The sequence below is a fragment of the Medicago truncatula genome, chromosome 8 (genome assembly GCF_003473485.1).
Source record: "Medicago truncatula cultivar Jemalong A17 chromosome 8, MtrunA17r5.0-ANR, whole genome shotgun sequence".
NCBI classification, from domain to species: domain Eukaryota; kingdom Viridiplantae; phylum Streptophyta; class Magnoliopsida; order Fabales; family Fabaceae; genus Medicago; species Medicago truncatula.
The window spans coordinates 14619998-14631824 of record NC_053049.1 but is presented as its reverse complement, the minus strand read 5'-3'; the positions used below and the strand labels follow the sequence as shown (position 1 = coordinate 14631824).

The following is an 11827-nucleotide window of genomic DNA, read 5'->3' as shown; positions in this document are numbered from 1 at the left end:
AAAAGAATAAATATAGTGATAATTTGATTCTTCGTCGCCGTAGTAAATAGTGTAGAGTAGAGGAAATAGAATTTGTTTCTTCGTCTTTACAAAAGAAAAGAGTGATTTACTATGACATTATATGATTTGATTTTGTTTTTTTTAGAGATTATATGATTTTATTTTTTAAAATATAAGAGAAAAAATTCACTTTTTTTAGAAATTATAAGAGGAATAATTAACTATGACACGTTCACGAAAAAAAATCCTTTTGTAGCAAATCATTTATTAAAAAAATAAATGAGCTTAACACAAAAGGAGAAAAAGAAATAATAATATATAACTTGGTCCATAACATCTACCATTATACCTACAATGATTGGGCATACCATTGTTATCCATAATGGAAAAGAGCATTTACCTATTTATATAACAGATCGTATGGTAGGCCATAAGTTGGGAGAATTTTCACCTACTCTAAACTTCCAGGGGTATGCGAAAAATGATAATAGATGGCGTCGTTAACATTAATTTTAAGGTAAATTTAGTATACTAATAGTCATTAATAAATAAATATTAATTAATAAACTCATTTCATTTTTTCGTGAAAATATAACCTTAGGAGAAAGAAGAACCAATACATAGAAGTATAAGCCTCTGGTCAAAAAATATTTGTGTCTATTCACAAGACAAAGCGTGAATCGTAATTCATAATATTTATTAAATTTAAAGGGTTATGATAATAGAAATTATGCTCTATGGAGTTGAGCATATTATTCTATTATTTTATTTTTTTGAATTGCTTTATTCTGCAGGAGAAAATGCTAGTTACTAACTCCGTTCTTTTTTAATTGTCACATTTTGACATTTTACACAAACCAAGACAATCAACAATTGATATTACTTTTGATGCAATAAGTTATACTTTTACTATAATGACCTTATTCATTTAATATCTCATTTCATATATTTCTCTCTCCGCAATAAATAACTAAGGATAATATTGGTAAAACAACATTTAATGTTGCATTGAACTTTTAAAGTGACAGTTAAATAGGAACAAAAATTTTCTCCAAAAGTGACACTTAAAAAGGAACGGAGGGAGTACAATATATATTACAACGAACTAAGTCAATGAGTCATAAAGATATATAATATATTTATTTTATATAGAGTAGTGAGGAATTATGGGACAAAAAATACATCCGTTTGGTTTCAGACTTGGTACAACTCCAAATCATGATTCTATTTGGTTTGCACAACCAAAAAATTATTCCGAGAATCTAAAAGAAGATAAAATAATACGAGATTGTATCAAGAATTATATACAAAAAACCTCCGGTGTCGAGGGAATTGGACGAATAAAGATTAAAAAACGAATCAATCTGATTCAAGTCATAATCTATATGGGACTTCCAACGTTATTAATGGAAGGTAAGCCTTGAAGAATCGAAGAATTACAGACTAATGTGCAAAAAAACCTTAATTGTGTGACCCGGAAAATTAACATTACAATTACAAGAATTCCAAATACTTATAGCGACCCTAATATTCTTGCAGAATTTATAGCTGGACAATTAAAGAATAGAATTTCATTTAGGAAAGCAATCAAAAAAGCTATTGAATTAGCTGAACAGACATGTACAAAAGGAGTTCAAGTACAAATTGCGGGACGTATCGACGGAAAAGAAATTGCATGTGTCGAATGGATTAGAGAAGGTAGGGTTCCTCTTGATAAGTGCTCAAAAGTGATATATTTCATGTATAACTTTCCGAGCTTATGTCATAGAAACAATCGACTATTTTTCCATCGATGCATCAAAAGTCAGTTGTTTTTATGGATCTTTCGTCGTTAACTTTAGCAGGAGACGTACACTGAGAAAATGGTGGAGTTATATCTAAAGCATAAAAAGTATGCAATCAATTAAGAGAAAATATACGAGAAATAATTATTGAAATTCTATCCCAACACAACTTTCCGATGAAGGGAATGAATATGTTAAACCATTCTTTCAATATATTCTTTATGGTGTTTTGATAATTTTTATTTACTTTAGATTTTCTTTTGTTAATAAAGTTTTGTCTTAGTCTACTTTTTTTTGTACCGTTTCTTTTATCTTTAAGGCCTGTTTGGATTGAGCTTATTTTGAGCTTATAAAAAAGAACTTATGCAAAAAAATAAGTTTTTATGTTAATTCATAAGATCTTACTAACAAAAATTGTATATTCATAAGTTGTTTTTTCATAAACTACCTTAACAAATTTATAAATAACACATTAATGCTTCTTTATTTGCATAAGGTGCCTTACATAAGCTCTGAAAGAAGCCAATCCAAATGAACCCTTAATGTATTTGAGTTGATGTTGTCGTATGCATCAACCCTTTTTCTTCTAAATTTTTTTTTTTTTTTTTTTAATAAGGGAGCTTTTTTTTAAAGGGTTTTATAGTACGTTTGTAAATTGAAGTGTATTTAAAAGATTTAATTTAAAAAAGTTAATTTTTATTTTGCCGACATTTTGATAAATAAATTTAGTTATTATAACCGTGAATGATAAAAGTAATTACAAAAAACAATTCATTTAAGCATCTTTAAAAAAAAAAAAGCATCTTTGAAACAAAATAAAAAAATATCTTATAAAAATAAAACTTCCAATTTTTTATTTATTGGTAAGCATATATCAACCAATCTCATTACCGTAAGCTACTGCAACGTAATTGGCAGGTGCATGTATCTCACATCTATTCCGAAGATAATTCTTGTGCAGAGTAGTTTGCGAAGACGGGTGCTAAAAATAATGTCGACTTTACAGTTTGTAGAAACCCCCTACAGATTTAAACCCCCTTTTAATTGCTGATGTTAATGGTATTCGGTTTGTGAGGCCTTAGTTTTTTTCCTTTTCCTTTGCAACCAAAAAAAAAAAAAGCATAAATCAACCAAAACTCCAGCTTTTGGCAAAAACACTTTTGACCAAAATAGACGTATCCGAACTCAAAGTTTGACTGTTTGAGCAAAGGAAGTGCGATCCGCAAATCCACTACAAATCAAAATCCAACCGTTCATACATATTTATCAACGGTCCAAAATCTCTCACTTAGCTTCACACGGATCACAATCTAAACCATCGATTACTCCAAATCCAACGGCTCAAATCAAATCCAATTCTCAAACCTATTCTTCCTCAATCTCCAATACACACATATAAATAACACAATCACATTCACCATTTTCATCACAAATCTCAATTTCAAAACCCTAAATCCCAAATTCAAAGTTTTTCAAAAGTCTCGATTGAAAATGTCAGGTCGTGGAAAGGGAGGTAAGGGATTAGGAAAGGGAGGTGCAAAGAGACATCGCAAAGTGCTTCGTGACAACATCCAAGGAATCACAAAGCCAGCGATTCGGCGATTAGCGAGAAGAGGAGGTGTGAAGAGAATCAGCGGGTTGATTTATGAAGAAACTCGCGGTGTGTTGAAGATTTTCTTGGAGAATGTGATAAGAGATGCTGTTACGTATACTGAACATGCGAGGAGGAAGACGGTTACTGCTATGGATGTTGTTTATGCGTTGAAGAGACAAGGAAGGACTTTGTATGGTTTCGGAGGTTGAAGAAGATGATGAAGAAGTTGATTTAGGGTTATGGTTATGAATTATGTGTATTTTGAATGTTAGTTTATTTCGTAATGTTTAATGGTGAATTAGATTGATGTATATTCAGTTTTTAGCTGAATTTGAAATTTGAATTCAATGAAAGAGTAATGTTTGGGTAATTTTAGTGTTGATTTATTTTTACTGTTTTATTTTATATATTTTGTTTGATTTTATAGATTTGATTTATAAGTATATTACTAGAAAGTTACAGATTATAGTTAAACAATCAGAAGAGTAAAAAGAATAGGATAATGGTTTTGCTAATATGCATAATCAATTGACAATTGACACACACTGACACTGGCACTTTCATTTTCCAATTTAATCTTAATAAAACGTTAGGATAGATTCTTGTTAGGATATTGTGCAAAACTTGGCATGATATTGGCTAAGATTTTGTGAAATCATAAGGGTATTTCATGGAAGATTTTGTGCAAAACTTGGCATGATTATTGGCTATTGTGTTTTTGAGGAGCAATAATCTTTTGTCAGTGGTAGATCAATTGTGGATAATGCTTTCATTGCTACTGACATAGTTCACTACAACAAATGGTCTGTAGTGATTATCTTGAAACAGTTATATTTAAGCTTGGTTTTGCCAATCAATTGGGTCAAGTGAACTCTGATGTAGAGGTGCGCCTATCATAATCTCATATTTTCTTCGTGGACGATTCTTTGATTTGTCTTGGTGCTAATTTTCTTGAAGCTGCAGCGGCGTAGAGAGTTCTAGTTGCTTTTGAACATGCAAGTGATCGATCGATCTATTAATTTCTCAAAGTCGGAGGTCTTGTTTTATGCAATGTTTGTGCTCAAATTAGAGCCTCCATCTCTGCCATTCTTGGTGTTCAAGCAAGTTGAGGGGGCAGTTAAGTACATTGACCACCCTTCTCCTATTGTTAGGAATCCAAAGCAAGCTTTCAACTTTGTCAATGACTTGCTAAACCAGTTTTGGAGGATAAGTAGCAAAGGTGGTTGTATTTCTTTCAGTCTCTGCAGGGGAGTTAGCTAATTGAAGCTTATCTCCAAATCACTATTTATCATGGCAGGAATTGTCTTATGTGATTGTATGAGTTTCAATCAAGATACTTCGGTCTGGTGTATGTTTTGTATTGAGAAGTTTGAAGAATAATTCATGGTGTATTGTAGTAACTGATACAGGTTACTGATTCTGGTGCTTTTGTATCAGGTTTTTTCTTCTAGCTGGGCAAGTTTGGTACACCTTGTGTTCTGGTTTTCCTAACCATTAGTAAAGATTTACATATTCAAAAAATAATACTTAATTGATAAAATAACTTACTACTACTATCTTACTACATTTCTTTTTCCGATGCTATTTATACTAGCGTTAGTGTATGTTTGATTTTGCGGTGATGGATTATGTAATTTTTACGTTTAAATTTATTGTTCATCTCACTTTCATGTAAATATATTCAAACATAAACATTTTACATTCAACTCACTTGTAAGTAGAAATCCTTTTGAAACATGAAATTGAAGATAATCCTTCTGAACCTCTAGCTGCCACAAACAAAAATCAAACATGGAACAATCTTGCCAATGCTGGATCCACAATCTCTTGGTTTTGGCTGCCAAAGATTCAACACACGATCTTTGTGACTTTCCCATCATCGATGAATAAGGTAATGGAAGCAATGGTCTGTCACATACAAATGAATATATATCAATAATGGTCTTTTGTGTACAAAATCAATTTATTTAAAATCAATTCAAAAGCTATAATTCTACTCGAAAAATCATATATGTCAAAATCAATTTGTGTTACCCAATGCCTTAGAACACCTGTTAACATTCTACTAAATTGTATTTAGAATTTCTTAAAGGGAGAACCATCCAGAAAACAAGATCATATGGCTATGGCCCTGTAGTCCTATTGTTGTCCAAGACAAAGGAAAAGCCTACCTAGTGGACCTCTTTTGGGTTTTTCGAAAAAATAAGGGGTATCCTAATCCCATTAGGTGTGTGTGATCATCAAAAGTCAAGCAAAACAAAGTAGAAGATTCGAGTGATTAACCCCACTCTCTCCCAATCCCACCACACGATCCAAACATGACTGGGACACCCAAAAAGTTGGGTGCATCCTCAAGCCTATCACCCAAAAAAACATATCTTCCAGGATAGAATGGCCATATTTTCTGGTATTTCACCAGTGTTACTCATATTTGAAGGATTGTTAAATATTAAATGTGAACATTTTTTGCAACCAGAATTAAAACCCCGACTCTCCATATTGTCGAAATATAGCTCTTTCAGCTGGACATAACACTCATTGTATGCCATATTCTATGTTTACTGTTTATTACCTTCAGTCTTATTTATAAAAAAATAATTGATATTTTAGATTCATTAAGGTATCCGATCTATAATATATATCAAATACATCAATTATTTAATGTTTAAAAATCAATTGTTTTTTATAAATAAGATCGAAAAAGGTATTATCATATAATCTTTCCACAAATTTACAAAAATTAACAACCCCAGGAGTTTGTTAATATGCATATAAATGGTTTACCTCTTACATTTTTTTTTTGGTAGATAGACGAATGACAAAGTCATTATAAACTCACACATAAGTGGAGGTACCGTGTTCGAACCCCGGTCATAGCATCCGACCTAACAATTTCAACATTTTTGTCAGTTGAGTTAAGATTTGTGGATTTTTTTTTTAAATTTATCGTTGGAGAACATAACTTGTGACAATTAGTCAAGCATTCCTTTCATGTGATTAATGGGTTCCAAATAAAAACGAATGGGTCCAACAATTTTGAGTTCAAATCTTAATTTGAACAATTTTTCAACGTGGCTTTACTTATTATCATATATTTTTTTTGACAAATACTTTTTTTTGGTAGAATACCATCATATTTTTTTTGGTGGTGTCTAGAGATTGAACTCTAAACCTTGTATATATTATGCATTGTCCTTGTCAACTGAGCTAAGTTCATGCGACAATACTATCATATTTATTAATTAACATAGCAATTCATAAATGTATCCTTAAAATAATTGAATATCTTCAATGCATATTAATTACATTCAAATGGATTAATTAAAATACAAAATAAAATAACTTTATTTTAATTTTTGATTTAATTAATGATTTAAATATTCTTTTGCATAAAGTACAAATACTTGGCTTCATGGCTACGTCTCTCTCTCTCACTCACGTGAAAAGCAACAAAACAAACATTTTCTCTCTCTCTCTCTCTCTAACTTTCCTCCCCAAACGCATTTCATTTCCCTCAATTTCAATTCTCAACAACCTCTCTCTCTCTCTCTCTCTGCAATAACCAAAATCCAGATAACAAAAACCACAAACAAGCAAAAAACAACTAACAACAAATCAAAAAATCTATCCTCAAAACGACACCGTATCGTATCCATCATAGAAACCACCGCCCAACTATCATCCATCATCCTCTGCCGCCCCACATAATCATCACCCACCGTCCCTCTTTCTCAAGGTAACATTAATAAATACAAATTAATAATAATTTATTAATTATTATTAATTATTAATTACCGATTCAAATTTTGATTATTGTTTCATAAACAACAGAGTCGATGGAAGAAATCAGAAACAACAAGAATACGACGTCGTCTAGGTCTTCATTCCTCAACCGTTCTTTTACGACGGTTTACACAAACAACGACGAAAAACCGCCACAAAAAACCCAAAACCTCGAACGCACCGTTTCGCTTCGCGGCAATGTTGTTAAAAAGCTCTGTAGTGTCTTCGAACCACCAAAACCATCTCAAGAACAAGGATCACTTTTCAAATCAAAAACCCTCAAATCAACAGAATCAACATCGGGTTCATCGCTAAAATCTTCGAAATCAATTGATTCTGTACCGGTTATTAAATTACTCGGTACAGAAGATCGAATTGTGGTCTATTTCACGAGTTTACGTGGAATTAGAAGAACATATGAGGATTGTTACGCGGTTAGGATGATATTAAGAGGGTTTAGGGTTTGGGTTGATGAACGAGATGTCTCGATGGATATTTGTTATAGGAAGGAATTGATGAGTGTGATGGGTGAGAAGAGTATGAAGAATGTGACGTTGCCGCAGGTTTTTATTCGAGGGAATCATGTGGGTGGTGCTGAGGTGATAAAGCAGCTTTGTGAGGTTGGTGATTTGGGGAAGCTTTTGGAGGGGTTTCCAAAGACGAAAGGTGGGTATGTTTGTGAGAGCTGCGGTGGTGTTAGGTTTTTGCCGTGTGGGAATTGTTGTGGAAGTAAGAAGATTTTTGATGAGGATGAAGGGTTGTTGAAGAGGTGTTTGGTTTGTAATGAAAATGGATTGATTCGGTGTCCGAATTGTTGTATTTCTTGAGGATTTGTTTCGATGTATGTGTGTATTAGTATAGTAGTTGGTGTTTTGTGCAATTGCAGCTTGTTTATTGATGCGTGCTTGCAAGGTTTTAGGTGTTGTCGATAAATAATTTGATCAAGATTGATGAATTTGTGTCGTTGTTGTTGTTGGCAGTGGCGGTGTTGATGATGATAAGTCTTTGGTTAAGGTTATCAAGGGTTTTAAATAAAGGTCTGCGATCTAGACAGCCGACATGACCGAGACTGCAATTGAGACCATGTCAGCTGTCACATGTCACAGTTTGTTGTAATATCGAGCAAGGATTGCAATGCAGCTGCAATGTGACCATGACTGCAATTGAGACCACATCAGCTGCCATGATTATTTGTAATATCAAGCAAGGATCGTGATGTGACTGCAGTTCAAAACCTTGGTTATATCAAGATTCAAAGCTCTCTTTGAATTTTATATGGTTGGTGTTTACTTATTTATTTGATATATAGGATTTGTGTGATGAGCTGAAGCTGACGGTGTTTTCAGCTCCTTGAACATGATTTTTGTTGTTCAAGAGTGTGCTTATAGGAATAAATGGGTTTGAGTGTGTATGTCTGTTGTAGTTCATTCCTGATGAGGGCTGAGGACTGTTTCTCATCAAGGGAATGTAAATATTTAGTGTTATTATGATATGATCCCTTGTAGGGATTTACAAATATTGATCATTGAAATTTATATTGAGAGTGGTTTGTTACTTTGTTGTTTTAGTGCTTTATTTCTATAGTTGGTTTATCTTATGTCTTCTTGCATTTGATTTTTGATAGCACATAGGGCTTGAAGATCAGAACACCTTCAATCCTGCATGTTCCAATGCAATATGTGCATATATCTGTGATAACTGAATTCATCAGTGGAGACGGCGTTTCGTAAAAAAAAAAAAAAAAAATTAGTGGAGACGGCGTGTCTTCTACTAGTCATATGATATGATGGATGATAGTAAGGAATAACAAACAACTGATTGTTGATAATTACCAATGATCTATGCAACATTAAACTTCAATTACTTAAGGTGTGTATAGTGTATGAATCTGATTTATAGTTACATTTAATCACTTTAATTACTTAATTATTATCTGTGTCTATATGTTGATGTTATTGTCGTATTTGGTGTTTATATCCGTGTCAATGTAACATTTGTTGTTATTTTTCGCTCACAGATGTTGGTTCCTATATTCTCTCATGTTCTACGTATGGAAATCTATCTAATATATGCAGAACATCACTAATATAACGTATCCTTCATGATGTTGGGATATTTATCGGTGATTTTGTGATGCTAAATGAACATCATATTCAGTTCATGTCATGTTGATAGGAAGACCGGTGTTATTTGCTATCAGCCGAGACCGATGCGGCATTTCTATAAATTCATGTTCAGAAAATGATTGTCTTTTCTTTACAAAATTTGGATTAGAATGTTATTTATCTTTAGCTTCAGATGGAACTACAGATGAACACTCTATAGCTTATGAGACATTGTTGAATTTAAAGCTGAAAAGGCAAAGAAAAAGGAGTGAGGATAACCATATGATAAGTTAACAAGTATCTTCCTTCAAAAAAGTTAACGAGTATCTGTGTATTTTCGTTCGTGTAACTGCTATGTTTAATCTACTTTCTTTAGTTAATCTTTTTTCATTTCAAATTACTACGAGTAAATCTTCAACTTGTCCCTTGAAATTTTGAGTCGGGTGTTTTGCGACGTCAATAGTCTATGAAATTGAATGACTTCAAACGATGTGTTCCTTCTGTTAGCTTATGTCGTTATGGGTTATGAGACGGCACAAGAGAGAATCGAACATGAGATCTCAAGGAGCACACTCCCAGATCTCAAACCAATACAACTAGGTCAACCCAAGTGGGTTCATTAATGTCACATAGTTGAGACGATTATTGCTCAAAACTAAGGACTACACATTAAATAAATTATTAGTAGTACGAGCACTTTATGTTTCACGGAATATTGTGTTCAACTTTCTATGGTACGAGGCTCTTTTTCAAGTTTCAAGCCAGTAGGGAGGTAGAGAAGACCAATGCCATCACGTTGAATATCTATGTACTATAGCTTTCGGTTTCAGCAATTACTAAGAAACTAGGAACATTGCCCTCTAGCGTTCTCTCACATGGGACACCTTTTTCCCCTAAAAAAACCACATCTTTTGTACTAAGTTTAATTTCGGCCTGCAAAAATTATTTAATTAGAAACAAACTTTCCAATGAAAAATTAGTATTAGTTGCTTAAAAATAAACCTTAAATATTTGATAAAATTATCAAATATCTTTAGTTTACTATTTGCGGACAATGATAAGGGTGTCAGTGTTGACAATGAAGTGTTTAGTTATGTGGTTTTTTGGGTTAAACTTCAACCAATCAAAATCGAAGTGATTTGATTCACATAAGGACTTTATGAATTTATTGAATTTACAAAGAAAATTGTCAATTTCTTATTTCTATGGAAGTATTTGAAGATTTCTATGTTGAATCTAGAAGTTTTTTTTAAGTTAGTTTAAAAATTGTAATTTTAAATTATGAATTTGAACTAAATTAATTTTTTCAAGCAGAGTTGGTTGGGTTTGACAAAAAGAATTGTTTTTTTTTTGAAAGAAGAATTGCAATTTTTTGACAAACTAGAATTGATAATTTTGATTGGATCGTATTTTATCCCTTTTTTTTTATCACTCACTCCATATTTCACATGTATTTTTTGAGCCAAAGTCTTTCGTATTACTTTGTTTGACATACAATACAAGACTTTAATCCTTAAACAAAATAAAAATAAAAATGCAAGACTTGTAATATTAGGCTCTCTTTCTAATCCCGTCAAGTTATTGAGTAATCGCAGGTTAGAAAACTTAGAATTCAAAAGACGAAAGAATATTTTATTGGACATTTCTTCAAAAAAGTAAATTATTAAGATGCCAACACCTAAGTTTAAGTCTCTAATTTTTCTCCTTCAAAAAGAAAAAGTCTCTAATTCTTCTTTGAGATGTCCATAATAAAGTTTACTTGGAAGGTATCACGTTAATGTTAAGATGAGCCGTCACGTTCATCCGAGTTAGACATAAAAGTGTATTTTTTGGTTACAAAGAAGTTATTCAGATAAACATTTTTCATTGTAAATCTTTAGGTAAATTCTTATTAGATACCTTTGAGTTTGATTGAGTATTGGTAGCAAAATTTGGTGAACTTTTGAATTTATTTTATTTAGATGTAAGTCCGTGTGCTGCACGGATATCTTAAATATTTAATTTACAAATAGCTTTTTTAAAGTAGAAAAAAAATTAATTACACATGGAGTATAGTTATTCATAACCTATGAAATTGAAGATGAGTATAGTTGTCATTGCATAGTTAGAATGAGCTCTGTTGCAGGCGTTTGTTGCTCAGTCAAACACCGACTAGTGGAGGGCCAAAGTATTCTATCACTATGGCAGCCAGTATTGGTGAAAGTGGTAATTCATCAGGCAAGACAGTGAGTCGTTTCCGGACAGGAAAGAGCAGGCATTCAGCTAATCCAACATCAGAATCAGTATGTATCGACCAGATGACCTCAGAATCAGTTCCTTCAACTAGTTTTCCAATCAGAGACAGATATAAGAAGCCGCAAAAGAAGATTGGATTTGCATCCTTCTGGACATTTTCCAAGTATGAATCGAAGAAAGAATCTGTGAAATTGATCTATAGCTGTTCTATATGATGATCAGTTCTATAATGATATTGATCTTGATGAGTTCGAGGCACAAGCAACTTCGATTTTAAAGCATAATATATATTTATCAATTCAATAGCTAGATACAAACCCTTAATC

At 32.4% G+C, this 11827-nt stretch overlaps 2 protein-coding genes and 1 pseudogene across 2 annotated transcripts; all 3 read left to right on the top strand.

The window, feature by feature from the left end:
• The first annotated feature begins 1143 nt into the window (after nt 1-1143).
• Nucleotides 1144-1835, top strand: LOC120577468 (30S ribosomal protein S3, chloroplastic-like; annotated as a pseudogene).
• Nucleotides 1836-3195: 1360 nt separating this feature from the next.
• On the top strand, nt 3196-3748 carry LOC11445181 (histone H4). The gene has a single exon (XM_003627754.4). It carries the CDS (start codon nt 3276-3278, stop codon nt 3585-3587), a length of 312 nt encoding a protein of 103 aa, XP_003627802.1. The 5' UTR covers nt 3196-3275; the 3' UTR covers nt 3588-3748.
• Nucleotides 3749-6814: 3066 nt separating this feature from the next.
• Nucleotides 6815-8753, top strand: LOC11444543 (uncharacterized protein At5g39865). The gene is made up of 2 exons (XM_003627752.4): nt 6815-7114; nt 7210-8753. The coding sequence occupies exon 2, from the start codon at nt 7215-7217 to the stop codon at nt 7986-7988; it is 774 nt and encodes a 257-aa protein (XP_003627800.1). The 5' UTR covers nt 6815-7114; nt 7210-7214; the 3' UTR covers nt 7989-8753.
• Nucleotides 8754-11827: the final 3074 nt, after the last annotated feature.